The 15,826-nt window shown below is 29.7% G+C and overlaps 2 protein-coding genes across 5 annotated transcripts; one reads left to right on the top strand and one right to left on the bottom strand.

The window, feature by feature from the left end:
- Positions 1-4,988: 4,988 nt before the first annotated feature.
- Positions 4,989-7,760, top strand: LOC110625152 (GABA transporter 1). The gene is made up of 7 exons (XM_021770703.2): positions 4,989-5,207; positions 5,305-5,535; positions 5,609-5,706; positions 5,865-6,051; positions 6,154-6,284; positions 6,543-6,776; positions 7,338-7,760. Exons 1-7 carry the CDS (start codon positions 5,096-5,098, stop codon positions 7,716-7,718), a joined length of 1,374 nt encoding a protein of 457 aa, XP_021626395.1. The 5' UTR covers positions 4,989-5,095; the 3' UTR covers positions 7,719-7,760.
- On the bottom strand, positions 6,371-10,716 carry LOC110625151 (pentatricopeptide repeat-containing protein At1g52640, mitochondrial). Of its 4 annotated transcripts, XM_043961255.1 has the most exons (4): positions 8,881-10,716; positions 8,637-8,759; positions 7,316-8,510; positions 6,371-6,771 (listed from the first exon to the last, which is right to left on the bottom strand). In XM_043961255.1, exon 1 carries the CDS (start codon positions 10,661-10,663, stop codon positions 9,092-9,094), a length of 1,572 nt encoding a protein of 523 aa, XP_043817190.1. In that variant the 5' UTR covers positions 10,664-10,716; the 3' UTR covers positions 6,371-6,771; positions 7,316-8,510; positions 8,637-8,759; positions 8,881-9,091. The 4 variants fall into 4 exon arrangements, with proteins under 4 accessions (XP_043817190.1, XP_021626392.1, XP_021626393.1 ...); XM_021770700.2 differs by having other exon boundaries at positions 6,371-8,510; XM_021770701.2 differs by lacking the exon at positions 7,316-8,510.
- Between the last annotated feature and the right edge of the window lie 5,110 nt (positions 10,717-15,826).

Here is a 15,826-nt window from a genome sequence, read left to right as displayed (position 1 = left end):
CCCAATTATCTATATCTTTATTTTTAATTTTTTAATTTTTATTTTTATTTAATTTTGTGATTAAAAATAAGTTAATTTTATTGCTTAATTTATTTTTTATTTTTAACATAAAATATCTCTCTAAATTTCTAAAAGTTAATTTTAAGCATGACAGAACTCTGATATAATTAATTCTCATTATCAGACCATCACTACTTCATATATGTATATACATGCTGTTCAACTTTCCTCCACTTTGGTAAAAGTTAGATGATGTTCAAGCTTCGTGAAAATATCAAAATGCAACATGAGCTTTAATCTTGCCATCTTCTATGACTTGCTCAGTTTGCTTAAATCAAGTCAGAACTTATGCAACTGACTCAATTATGAATATAATTATGCCTAAAGAGGTTTTCATTTAGGTTCTCCAAGTCTTCCTACATGTCTTTCATTATGGAAGAATCAAACTCTCATACAGTTCGAAAAAACCTAGACTACCTATCCCGAATCTGGGAGAGAAGTTCTAAGGCGTGCTCAGTACCTTAGAATTCTCGAAAAAAAAAATATAATTATGTGATTTGTGATTTTGAGGATTCACATGTAGGTTCTCCTAGATTTTCTTTATATCTCCTATGAAGAAAAATCAAACTCTCATATAGTTTTTTGATAAATCTTAGACTACCTATTCTGAGTCTAATGAAGAAACTTTGAGACGTGCTTTATACCTTAGAACTCTTGAGAAAATGCAATATTTATATAATTTGTAACTTTGAAGATTTGCACCTAGATTCTCTCAGGTTCTTATGCATCTTCCATGAAGGAGACTCAGATCCTCACGTAGTTCGATAAAACCTAGACTATCTATCCTGAGTCTAATGGAGAAACATTAAGGTGTGTTTTGTACCTTAGAACCCTAAAAAAAATGCAATATAAATGTATAATTTATGATTTTGAGAATTTACACCTAGGTTCTCCTAGGTTTCATATGTATCTCCCATGAAGGAGAATCAGACACTCATACAATTCAACAACAAATTAGACTATTTATCTTGAGTCTAGATGCTATCGATATATATCATCTATGTCTTATAGGTATAGCTAAAGTCCTATAGTGATGCATACATTCTATACCTTAGACATTTATAAGTGATATACTAATGCATATATGTGATGCCTTGCACAACATATCTCGTGCTTCAGGCCATACCTGTGGTCTTACATGAAAACATGATTATGATTTTTTGGAAATTCTGATTTGTTTTGAAAACCTCCATTTTCTATTTTATGGATTCTTCTCTCTAATTTCTCTTCTAATTTTCTAAGTTTTTTTATATCCTACGCTAAGGAATTTTTTATTTTTCTATAAATCGTAATGCAAAAAAATTAATTCGAACCAATAGCACTCTTTTTTATGTTTTTTTGCCATTCCTTGCTCACTAGGGATATTTCTTTTGGGAGATACTCGTCCAAAACTTTCGATCAAGTCATGGAAGAGATCTCAAATAATAAATTATCAGAGCATGATGAATCTTTAGCCCATACTTCTCTTTTTTTTCTTTGCACTATGAATTTTGACTTTCTTTGAGCTGCCCTTTCGAGTTTTCAACTCAACAAGATTTTTCTTTATCTTTCTTTTCTTTTCTTTTCTTTTCTTTTCTTTTCTTTTCTTTTCTTTTCTTCTTTTATCGGAAAACTTTTCTCTTTTTTTTTTTTGAATAATTTCTTCTAGGCTAATTAGATACTTTCAATATACTGAATATACTTTTACTTTTTGTCTGCTTACCTTATTGTTGATCCTTTCTGGAAAATAAAATACTTATAAAAAAAGATCACCAAAATAAATATTATGAATACATATACAAATTTTATTAAATAGGATACATCCAACTTTTCTTAGATCCCATAACATATTGAATGCCCCTTTCAGGTTTTATATTTATATCTTCTCTCGCTCTCATTATATCTAAACTACCCTTTGTGAGTTTCAGCCTAGCTATTTTCATTTTCTTTCATCTTTTTTCTTTCTTTTGCTTTTTCTTTCTTTTACCCTAAAATTTGCATGGATCGTCCTTTGAATCAAGCATCCCCATACAAAAAACATTTTCAACTTGTCTAGGTTGATAGGCTCTTGAAATTCGCCATCATCCAAATCAGACAACCTAACTACATCATCAAGCAAGATTTGCTTGACTAAATAAGGACCATCCCAATTTGAGTTGAACTTTCCGTAGGGATCTAATTACACCGACCTTGCTTTCTTAAGCATCAAATCTCCTACTTTGATCGACTTTTACTTTACCTTCCTATTAAAGGCTTATGTTATCTTCTTCTGATAGGCCTGCATGTGGTGTAGAGCTCGAAGTCTTTTCTCATCTAGAAGAGACACATTCATTCTCCAGGATCTTAGCCTCTAGGAAAACTCTCAGAGATTTCACTTTTGGTTCGATTAGAAATACATTTTTAGTCCCATAAACTAGAGAGAAAGGCATCGTGCCAATGGATGTCCTAGCTGTTGTTTTGTACTCTCAAAGAGTATAAGACAAATTTTTTGGATAATCTTTATATCTTTCCATAGTCTTTCTAAGGATGGTCTTAATGTCTTTATTGACTGCTTCAATTGTCCTATTAGTTTGTAACTTGTGGGAAGAAGACTTGTAGAGCTGGATGTGATATTCCCTGACTAGATCCTAAAATTTAGCTTTGAACTGTGTACTATTATCAAAGATAATCTCATGAGGTAACATATACTAGCATATTATATTCTTTGTTGCGAAATTGGACATCTATTTTACCCTCACTGTCTTGTAAGATTCGACCTCTATGCACTTGAAAAAGTAATCGAAAGCCATTATAATGAACTTATGATCATTAGGTGTAGTTAGAGTACTTTTCCTGATGATATATATTCCTTATATAGAAAAAAAGGCTAAGGTGAAGACATACTATGTGGCTCACTAGGAGGTACATGATTTAAATTCCCATGGATCTAGTATTCATGACATCTTCTAATGAACTTGGCACAATCCGTATTCATGACATCTTCTCAAGATTTTCTCTACAAGTACCCTTTCACTCATGTAAGGACCACAACTTCTAACGTGTACCTCTTCTATAATCTGCTCAGCTTGCTTGTCATTAATGGACAACAGTAACATTCCTTCATAGTATCTCTTATATAATTGCTCCTCAATTAGGGTAAACTGTCTAGCTCATCGTCTTATGGTAGTTCTATCTCTTTCATCAACACCATCAAGGTAAGTAGAAACCTGATGCTTAACTATGTCTCTATCAATCCTAGGCATTTTTTTAGGACCAAGTAAAGGCATTTGGGTACTTAGTTAATAATGTTGTGAGTCTTTCTCTTTCTTACACAGTGAGATCATTTGCCAGATTTATTCTTTTGGATTATCAAGTGTATATATATTAATATTGATTTAATCTAATCTATCAATAGAAGATATTTTAAAATGATCATGAATCTTATACACATGCCCATCAGAATCAAACATCAAATAAGCAAGCAAAAGAAGAGTTTCATCTTATTAATAATAGCCAAGTACATTAGAAACAATATTATTAAAAAGAGAAACAAAAGCAAGGGTGAAGTTCCAAGTGCTTTCCAGCTTGTAGTTTTATTCAAATCCATAGTGCAGATCCCCTTTTAAACCTATCAGTCTAGGCCAAGTAGTGGTGGGATACTGTGGTTAGGCATTGGGTTAGTTTGAGTGTTTGGCCTTCTACCTAAGTCCAGCTATCTTTTTCTAATCAATGAGGTTTTGGATCTCATGCCTTAATCGGAAATAGTTGTTGGTATCATGACCAACAATTTAGTAGAACTGGCAATAGAGATTAGGGTTGAGGTTTGCAGGCAGGGGTTAGGTAAAGGTTTAGGGGCTAGTGACTTATAGTAGCCCCTTTGCCCTTAGTTCTTAAACACTTTAGATAAGGGCTTGACAAACCAAGAGAATGTCCTTTAGCTCCCACTCCCTTGGTTGGAAGCAGGTTGGTATCTAGACCCCTTGAATTAGTAATTGTCAAGCTTAATAGCCATCCATCCTCCAATTAAACCCTCACATCATAAAGATGCTTGAATATGGCAATAGGTAAGTAGTATAGCTTCTCATAATATACAGACAATAGGTTTTTTTACTATCAATTTAACTAGGTCTTTTTCAGTTGGACAGTTAGCCATCTTCATGACTTTCTTCCTCCACCTTAGAAGGAAGAAAATATCTCATTGGATTTCTATTTAGTCATCTCTAGATCCCTCAAAGTAAATATTTGAATTATTTTCATAATGGTAGCTTATAGTAATTATAATATTAAAATAATAATAAGATTTAACAAAATGCAATATTAAAATTAAAATTAAATATTAACAAAATGCAATATTAACTTAATATATGATATTGCTCTGTTTGAAAATCATTATGATCGCTTGAAAAATTTTATCAGGGGTGTCAAATTATTTATTTATTTTTCTGAAAATGAAATTAATAAGCTTTATGTATTTTACAAATTGCCGTTGATTGATGCCTTTTACCTAGAATTACAAAGCAGACTTCATGTAAAATCCACTTGACACCACCAATGGCCGATTTTATGTTGTTTTCTTCTTGTCTTTTCTCTCTATTTTCTTTCTAAGTAGGGACAAACCAATAATTTCAACTATTAATAAGAGAGTGAATTATTATTGTATTTCATAAAATATTAACTATTTAATTTTTATTTCTTAATCACAAATATTTTGTGAAATTAAAATTTTTATCATTTTGAAAGAAAAAAAAGCTAGTAAACTTATTCTAAACTAAATATTTATATCATTTTGTTTAATTTTATGTATTATTACTCTCTATAATTTTAACTATTAATTAAATTTAGTCTCTCAAGTTAATATTAAAATAAATTGATTAATATTTTATTCAGGATTAAAAATAGGGATGATTTAGTTTGAGTGACTAAGAAAAAAGGACTAAGTAGTGAATTTTGATATAATATAGAAATGTTATAGTAATTTATCAATAAAAATCATTACAAGAGGTTGGATATATTCTTTCAAATTTCTAATGTCATCCTTGAAATTTGTGATCTACCCTTCAAGATAGATAGAGAAATCATGACAACCCATCTTCCAAATTCAATAGAAACCTCTGAAAATGATGAAGTCACAGCAGCCAATTCCTCCAAAGAACTTGATGCTGGAGCCTTGTTTGTGTTGAAATCAAGAGGTAATACGAAAACCCATTAACAAAAAACAACACCATCTCATCCAAATTTATAAAAAAAACAAAACCCTAAAGTGGTGCCTGTTTCATGATTGCATAGGTTCATGGCTGCACTGTGGCTACCACTTGACTACTTCAATAGTGGCTCCAGCACTTCTGAGTCTGCCCTATGCTCTCTCCATGCTGGGCTGGCTTGCTGGTGTTGCATGTCTCACAATTGGAGCTCTTGTGACATTCTATTCATACAATCTTCTGTCACTGGTTCTTGAGCACCATGCACAGCTAGGGCATAGGCAACTGAGGTTCAGAGATATGGCTAAAGATATATTAGGTGAGCAAGTAAATCATGCTGTATATGGTTGAGCTTGTGATCTTGATCTTGACGATGGTGTGTTTTGTTATAGGACCAGGATGGGGCAAATACTTTGTGGGTCCAATCCAGTTTGGTGTATGCTATGGTGCTGTTATTGCTTGTATTCTTCTTGGTGGGCAGAGCCTCAAGGTTGGTTTTCTGTGATTTTGCCAATAGTTTAATTTCTCCTAAAACCTGAACCCTTTCTTTGAAAGAAAGAAGTTTGCAAGAATTTAATTAATTAATTTATTTTTATTTTTATTTTTTGTTTTCATTAATTAATTAATTTATTTATTTTTGGTTGGCAGTTCATATACTTGCTCTCTACTTCTAAGGGAAACATGGAGCTATACCAATTTGTGACAATTTTTGGGATCCTGATGATAGTGGTAGCTCAAATTCCATCATTTCACTCCCTCAGGCACATCAACCTTGTTTCTTTACTCCTTTCTCTTGCTTATAGTGCTCTTGCTCTTGCTGCTTCTCTTTACATCGGTATAAAAGAAAACTAAAAACTTAGCTTGGTTTGATTTTAAAGAGCACTAATAAATTTTTAATTCAAGTATTTTATTTTCCATGTCCTTTAATCTCTGGCAGGGTATGCAAAGAATGCACAAGCAAAGGACTACTCTATCAATGGAAGAGGATGGAATCGTCTCTTTGGATCTTTGAATGCAATTTCAATTATTGCTACCACATATGGGAATGGGATTATCCCTGAAATACAGGTTTTCTTTTTAGTATATTCATTATTAAGTTTATTTTTTAAACAATTATATTTTTAATTCTTATATTATATTTCTATTTTTAAAAATAAAACAAATAAAGTATATATATATACCCTTGCTAATTATTTTACATAATAACAGAAACATCTACCAATGATCTGTAACAGTTAAATCAAACAAACTCATATTTGTTCATGCTAATCAAAACAATTGTATCTGAAAATAATTTGCTAATGTACTTTAAGCCCCACTTTGTAGGCAACAATAGCACCTCCAGTGAAGGGGAAAATGTTCAAAGGCCTGCTAGTCTGTTATGCTGTTGTGGTGACCACATTTTTCAGTGTAGCAATTTCTGGATATTGGGCATTTGGGAATCAGGCCAAGGGAACAGTTATAATGAATTTTATGCCCGATGACAAGCCTCTATTACCCACTTGGATTCTCCTGATGACCAATGTTTTTACCCTCCTACAAGTAGCAGCTGTAACTGTGGTAAGACCAAAAATCAACTTAGAGGCTGTAGATTATAATGGTAAAGTATATAAACTTCATTTTTGTAATATAAAATCCCTTCAATTTTTTTTTTTTGGTAAAAACGTGAAATTTATATATCAAGCAAGTCAAAAGAAAGAACATCCAACAAGAATAATGGAAGATAGCTCTAACATAGAAACAACAGCCTTAGGTAGCACATAGGCACATTGAAAATATATATATTTTTAATTTAACAAGTGTCACAGTTAAAAAATTAACTTAGAATTCTGTCATTGCAGGTGAAATGGACTTTTATATTACTTAGATAAAAGTTGGAGGGGTTTTATGTTACAAAATAAATTCAAACATTTTACTGTAACCCCTAAGTTGGTGTACCATCTATACAAATTACCCCTCCTCAAAATTCTAGGCATTTTTATTTGTTATAGCAGCAACAAATCCAGAGCATATAAATTGACATGTACTCTGAAGAGTTCAAACACCAGCAACAACCTATAAAGATAAAATTCATATATGCCTCGGGCTGTGTACTTAACTATTGAGGATAACTTGTTGCAGGTTTACTTGCAACCAACAAATGAAGTGCTTGAACAAAAGTTTGCAGATGCAAAGAGGGATCAGTTCTCAATCCGGAATGTGGTTCCAAGGGTAATATTCCGATCATTATCAGTAGTCATAGCCACAACTATTGCTGCCATGTTTCCTTTCTTTGGAGATATCAATGCAGTGATTGGAGCATTTGGATTCATACCGTTAGACTTCATTTTACCTGTGGTCTTCTACAATGTGACTTTCAAGCCATCAAAGCAGGGACTAATGTTTTGGGGAAACACATTGATAGCCATAGTCTTTTCAGTACTAGGAGTTATGGGTACAATTTCTTCAATTAGACAAATAGTTGTTGATGCCAATGAATACAGTTTCTTTGCTAATGTGTAAAGCTAGCAACTATTCATCACAATTTATTGATCAGGATTCCATTAAGCAATCAAGTCTAGTAGACTAGTACAAATGATCAATGGAGTAGGGTGGTATTCAGATGATGCTAAAAATTGAAATTTGAAATTGTAAAATATATTCTATAGATATGAAGGTAAATTAAATTTATATGATTAGCATTGAATTAATTATTATATTGTTTAAAATTATTTAAAAAATCATTAAATAAATATAATTTATAATAGAATTTTATCGTATCACCAAAGTTATCTAATTATAAAAGTAGATAAATTTAAATAATCATCTAATATTATTTAAATTTTGATAAATTATTCATTTTTTTTTACACCTTGCATTATTCAGGTTTGTGCCTAGGCTCATTATTATTATTATTATTTTGTTGTTGTCCCCAACAATAAATGCCTTGAGTTGACAATAAACTTTTTTTTCTTTTGCGCCTCTTTTTGTTAACCAAAATTTGATCTTTGGCTTCAATGCAGATACTGATTTAAAACTCTCTCTCTCGTTAATGAGTCTGAGGTGGTAAGAGCTGTCTCTTATAAGTGTTAATAGCTCTCTGATGAGCTCCTTTTCTATCAATAATCCCATGGACCATAACAAAGATCCTTCTTCTGGAATTTGTCATCGAGAGGGGAGGGGAGGAAGATAGCCAGCCCCTTCCTTTTCTCGTGATCCGCTGAGAAGCAAGGCTGGTGGATAACCGCTCAACTGAACACAGTGTTTTTCACATTGTTTCCTTTTTTTTCTGTTGAAAACAAAGTGCTGAAATAACTAAAGTAACAAAAAAAATAACATAAATTATACTTTAATTTATAAACAAATTTATTTAGACATTTGACAAGAAAATAATAACTCAGTATACATAAAAGGTTTCTAATGAGAGAAAGCAATGCGTACTCAGTTATGTGGTCTCTAAAAATGAATCTGGTATACCAACTGCGCAAAAAAATGCCTAAGGTCCTGGCCAATTAATAGGCCAACATCATCAGGAATGAAGCCTTTTCAATCGTCTTCAAAATCCTACATGGAGCAACAATAATTCAAATGAAATTAAGCAGTGATAAAAAGCTCTCTTTCTATATATATGATTTTTGGAGAGTTAGTAAATAAACAAATACAACGTAGTTCCAGAAATATTCACCCATTTCCCACAAGGTCAGCAAGTCAGATGGTAATGGCATTTACCCATACCACAAAAATCATGATAAGGCAACTGACAGGAGATATCAAACCAAAAATCTGGATTTTTTTTTTTTTTTAACCTTTTGGTTCAAAGGGAGGAGCAGAGGGAAGTAGGATTTGACTCTGCTCAAATGTTAAATGCCTGCATCATAATCGATGGCACCAAAATTTCAGTCACTTTCAGACTCTGTTTCTTCATTTCTTGATCTCCAATGGACCTTACTGCCTCTCATAGCATTTGCCAACTCCTGTATTGAACAAGAAGTACTTCGCTCCATTTTACCTGCAAGTATCTCAATATTATCCAACAATCCTAACCCCATTAGCCTGTTCCTCAACATCTCAACAGTAGAAGAATATGGCGGTATTCCTTCATCTATCATCATCTCAAAATACTTACATGCCTCCTCTAGTTTATTTTTTTTCTTGGACAAACCATGAACCATAACAGAATAAGTTGAGACTGAAGGATAAAAACCCCTCTCCCGCATGCTCTCCCAAACTTCAGTTGCTCTATCAAATCTTCCAACTCTTATCAGCAGTTTGAGCAACATGTTATAACTATGTCGATCTGGCAAGCAATTATCTTTCACCATTCTAGAAATCAGCCTAGTGGCTCTATTAACTTCAGAATGCTCACAGTGATAAGCTAAGATTGCATTGTAACTCCAGGTATCAGGGTTACCTCCCCTCTCAATCACCTCATTCAAAAGTTGATAAGCCTCTTCTACCTTGTCATTCTTGCAAAGTTTCTTGATGATGCAATTAAAAGTGAACACATTAGGCATAAGATCACATCGCCGCATTTCATCAAGCAGTCTGAAAGCTGAACGAATATCATTTGCCTCACAGTACGCACGAATGAAAATCGAATAACTACAAGCATCTGGCTCAATTCCATTTGAACTCATTTCTTTAAACATCCTATAGGCTTCACTAACTCTTCTTCCCTCGCACAAAGCCTCTAACAAGCAATTATAAGCAAGCACATCCACCGTAGATTGTTTTTCACGCATTTCATCAAACACCTTCCATGCTGATTCTAACTCACCAATATCACCCCATCCCCTGACCAAAATGCTATAAGTTTTCGCTTTAGGATCAAATTCACGCTTAACTCTGTCAAAAAGTTGTTGGGCGGGCTTAACATGCTTCCTTTTGCATAACACATACAACAACTGATCAAGGTCATTAACGGTAGGCTTTAAACCAAACTCAACCATTCTATCAAAAGAACGAATCGCATCACCTGGTAAATTAGCTCTACTATAAGCTCTAAAAACAAGCCAAAACATTTGTGGGCTTATGTTACAATCTCGAGATTCTCTCATTTCTATCAAGAAATCCCATAAAATAGCAAACTGCTTACTAGCACCCAATATATCCACCAAAATGTGATAGCTTTCTGCACTATGCTCAAAACCTGGAATTCTTTTAGCCCAAAGGAAAAATCTGTGCGCTGGAAATCCAAGATTCTTGCAGCGTTTCAAGACTTGCTCTACCAAGTCAGCGGATATCTTCGAAGAGTAAGTAGTAAGAGAAAGCTCCAAATCGTGGTGGGGGTTTCTGTGGTCACTAAGAATGCGAGAGATCTCATTGACAAGGTCTGGTAAAGGCTGGTTCGCATTGAGTGGAGTGAGAAGAGAGAAAGAACAAGGACGAAGAAGAGAGCAGGGGCTGTGGAGAGAATGGAAGAGAGAGCACAAGACTCTGGCTCTAGAGGTGAGCAATCTTAGAGCCATCTTGGACGCTCATAGTAACTGCTGCCAGGGGCCAGATTTATTCGAATTAGAAGCTGGAATTTATACAAGCCCTACTGCCTAAGAAAACCTCAATTTCAAGACCTCAATTTTTTAAGTTTATATCTAAGTTTTTTAAACCAATAAATTATTGCATATTTATTGCATTTATCAATTTTTTAAATATATTTAAATAAATTTGAGGAATTTTATATTTTATTTTAATTTTTAATAAAAAAAATTTAATAACTATTAAATTAAGGGACAAATAAATTTGGTCCGATCATACGTGCATCAATTTAAACAGCAATTTTGTGCCATTTTAAAATTTAAAGTATACAATCCTTAAATCAGAAAATTCATAAGTTTATCCTATTTTAATTCATTTAATTAAGAGTTCCTTTGTAGATTTTTTATTTTTATTTTTTCAAAATTAAAATAAATTATTTAACTTTTATTATTTTCTTTTTAAAAATTGTTTCCTTAAAATTGTTTGTATAAAAATAAATTTATAAATCTTTATATAAAAATAAATAATAAAATATTTTTTAAAAATATAATATTTAATAATAAAATAAGAATATAAATAATTTTATAAATGGTTACATATAAAAATAAATAATAAATTATTTTTATAAGCATATAATATTATAATAATAAAAAAATTACTATTTAATCCTCTCTCAATTTTTAAAAGTACATTAATATATATTTAAAATTTTAAAAAGTCAACTGATCAATATTTTTATTAATTTTAATCGTTAAGTATTATAAAAATAAAAAAAATTATTATTTACTTTTTATATTATCGCTAATTAATCAATTGATTTTAAAAAATATATTAAAATATTTTTAAGATTTAAAAAATATAATAATTAATTTTTTTATTAATTTTAGCTATTAAATATTATAAAATTATTTAAAATGTTCTTAATATAAAAAGAATAATTAGTAGATATTTTTATAAAATTGTGAAACTAATTAATAATTTTTTCATAGAAATTAAATAATAAAATGCTTAATAATTAAGCTAATGGAATGATTAATTAATATATTATTTAATATTTTAAAAATATTTTAATGTATTTTTCAAAATCAAGATATAATAATGAGTTTTTTAATATTACACGGACTAAATAATAAATTTTAATGAGTTTTTTTATGTTATAAGGATTAAATAGTAAAAAATTTAATAAAAATGATTAATTAATAGATTTTTTAAAATTTTAATAATATTTTAATTTATTTTTTAAAATTAAAAAAATTAATTAATGAGTTTTTATATGAAATTAAATAATAAAATTTTTTTCAACAATAAAATAAAATTATATTTTATAATTTAATTGAATGTGTATTTTAAAAAAATGAATTTGATTAATGAATATAAAATATTGAAATTAATAATAATAATGGGATAAAAATTATAAAAAAATAAGAGTTTAATAGAATATGTAACAAAAAAAAATATTTATAGTTCTCAATTTTTTATTTTTTATTTTAAAACGTTTTATAACAAATAGTAAAAGTAAAAATACAACATTTTTAATTTTTTTATTAAATAAAATAAAAAAACTACAATAAAAATGAGCGCACCCTAATATATCTGTATATTTTGTTAAATTAAAATTTTTCATTCCTTTTATTAAATCATCTTAAATATTTATATTATTTAATCTTTATAATTTAATTATATATATTATTTAATTTTTATAATTATAAAAATTCATATTATTTAGTTTTATTAAAATAAATTAAATAACAATTGCTTTGATAGAAAAATTAAAAAGTTTAATTTTATAAAATATAATAACATTTTAATTGAGTGATTCTAAAATAATGATATATTAGTGATGATATCCTAGATCCAGAATAAAATGAGGTTTACAATAATTGGGAAAAATTTAACTTTTAGGAGGGTCTCCCCTCCCTTTTATCCTTTTTCTCTTGACTTGCCAGTAACGCCTTACGGCTTTTCTGATACAGTGACGTCTGTCTCTATCATTCAGTTCTGTACATACAATGGTGTCAGTTCCCCTTACTCATGTTAGGTGGCTATTTAATTCTCCCCAGAACGCATGCAACAATGGCTGCGAAAAGACCGGACCTACTACCCATCCTTGGGTCCTTACAAGGCTAGCTTTCAATATAGCTGGGCTCGAAGGCAGCTCAGATCGACTGAGACCTTCAGGTCCGGTCTATTATTGCGGGCAGGCTTTCCTTGTGATGCCCCGAACTCTGAGCCGACCTTCACTATCATGGGTCATGGCCCGGCCTGAGAGAGGAAGAGATCCGGCGAGTATCAAGTGAATTTTTTTAAAAAACTAAGAAATTTAATAGTAATTTTTTTTAACTTGATTAATGGATGTGTCCAGTAGATGTTAGCAATCTGGTGATTTATTTTATTATATTTATATAATATATAAATAAAAAATATTAATATAAAAATTTTAAAATTTTATTATTTTATAATTTAATTTAAATTTTCAAAAATTAATACAATTTAATTAAAAATCTCTAAATTTATCATCATTTACTACTAAATATTATTCTTCATTTCCATCTATTCTATTGTAAAGGATGACAACAAGACTTCATCCTCTTCTATTGGAGTGTTTCATTTTTCTTCAATGCAGCGTTATTGATTTTTTGATATTTTGACTCCATTATAGAAATATTTCTCATCTATTTTATATATTTTTTATTTTCAAAAAAAGAAAATATTTTCTTTAAAATAATTTATTTTTTTAATAAAAAATATTTTTTTATATATGATTACTATCATTATAATTAAAAAAAAATGATATGCTAGATTTGCATGTTATTATTGCATTATTATGTTTATAGTTAATGAAAATATTTTTTTCCTTTTCTAAAAGAAATTTAAATGTTTAATTAAATGATACTTCCAATAAATTAAGAAAATCAATAAAAACATTAAATGTAACCGCTTTCCATGTGGTTATTAATTGTTCCAATTATTTTAAAAAATAAAATCCAATATTTATTGTTTAATTTTATTTTTATTATTAATAATTAATAAATTATTATTTAATTTTTATAATATAATAAAATTAATTAATTAATTTTTATATTTAAAAATACATTAAATAGCTCATATATTTTTATAAACTCAATTAAAAGATTATATTCTTGCACTCATAGGCATAACTGGGTGGTAAGTGCATCTCAATAAATTTAAAATGTCTCAGATTCTACTCTCTTAATCTCCAATCCCATAAATGTCTCAGGTTCTACTCTCTTAATCTTCGATCCCATTTCAAAATAAAAAAGATTGTATCGTTAAATTTTAACACTATTGTCATTAACTTCTTTCTCACTTTTTACTATATAAACTAATGGTGCTAAAATAATAGAAGGATTTTTTTTAGTTGAGTCTTCAAAAAAGTATGAACTCGTTGATATATTTTTAAAAATATAAGAATTAATTAATTAATTTTGTATTTTTTAGAGAGTTGTAAGGTATAGAGTATGCATTAAGACTTCTTCCTTAAATTCAAGATAGGTAGTTTTGTTTTTAAATTACACAATTATATCACATTTTCTCGAGAGTTCTAATGTACATAGCACACCTTAAGCCCTCTTCCCTAAATTTAGAATAGGTAGCCTAAGTTTTTAATTGCATAATCATATTATATTTTTCTAGAGAGTTCTAAGATACAAAGTAGGCTTTAGAGTTTCTCCAATAGACTCGGACATAGATAGTCTCATTGTTTTTTTTTTAGGATTCTAAGATACAAAACACACCTTAAAACTTCTACTAGACTCATGATAGGTAGTCTAGTTGTATTTTTTTTTTTTTTAGAATTCTAAAATACAAAGCATACTTTAGAGCCGATAGATAGTCTAGGTTGTTAATTACCCAATTATGTTTCATTTTCTTGAAGGTTCTTAGGTACAAAACATACCTTAGAGCCTCTCAACTAGATTAAGGATGGATAATCTAGATCTTATCAAACTACGTGAGAGTTTAATTATTTTAAAATAAAAGATACGTAGGAAGTTTAGGAGAATCTAAGTGCATACCTCAAAAAATAGAGTCAGTTAAGTTAGTTGCATATGTTTTAATTTAGTTCAGGCAAGCCAAGCGAGTCATGGAAGGTGGCAAACTCAAACTTCATATTGCATTAAGACTCGAATCTTGGACATCTTTCAGACTTCACCAAAGTGGGAGTCCCGTTTTATACACTGATATACATGCACATTTGAATCAGTGAGGATCCGATAATGAGAATCATATTATAGTTTCAGTACACTTAAAATAATTTTTAAAGATGCAAAGAGATATTTTATGCTATAAAAAATATTTTAAAAAATAAAATAAAAATAAAAAGTGATAGATCCAAATAAAATAATTTATTTAAGTAATAAGATTAATTAATTAAATTGAAAAAATAAAAGAAAAAATTGAATTTAAAAAAAATAATAAAAGAAAATGAAAAGAAAATTGAAAAAATATAAAAAAGAAAAAAGGGAAAAAAATAGGAGCAACCTCCTCCTCATCGACCATCCCTCACTCCTAAATCTCCAAAATTCTCTCAATTTTTGTTTTAAGAACAGTAAAAAAAAAAAATCATTCTCACGTCTTCAAATCACCCCTTAGATTTCTCTTGTTCTTTCTTTCTTATTTGATTTATTTTCAAGGTAATTTACAGAAATAAATGTTGTTATGAAATAAAAATATTCATTTTATATATCCTTGAATTGATTTGAGTGTGTTGGGCCACCTCTCACATCAATTTAGATGTGAATTTTGAAGACAACATAAAATTTTGTACATGAAACCATATGAGCAATTAGGAGTATTCGGATTCTTTATGTCAATCGGGAAAGATTATGACTCTTTAAATAGTTTTATTAAATTCTTTATAAAATTTTCTTTAATTTTCATATGTTATTAATATTTTTTTATTTATGAATTTTTAAAATTATAAAGGCAAATATAGATATGAACAAGTCCTCTTCTTTTTCTTCATTCGGGGATAATTCCTTCACAAGCTCCTTCTCTAACGGCTCCATCCGTACTCTAGCACCTATAGTCCCTTTAAAAATCACATCTCTCGAGACACTTTCTAGTTTACACTCTTAGACCCAACATTCGTACTGATGACTCTATTCCTACCAAGATACAATCATCGTATACGAGGA

This window comes from Manihot esculenta, chromosome 10, assembly GCF_001659605.2.
Source record: "Manihot esculenta cultivar AM560-2 chromosome 10, M.esculenta_v8, whole genome shotgun sequence".
Taxonomy (NCBI): Eukaryota; Viridiplantae; Streptophyta; class Magnoliopsida; order Malpighiales; family Euphorbiaceae; genus Manihot; species Manihot esculenta.
This window is presented reverse-complemented; position numbering and strand designations above follow the sequence as displayed.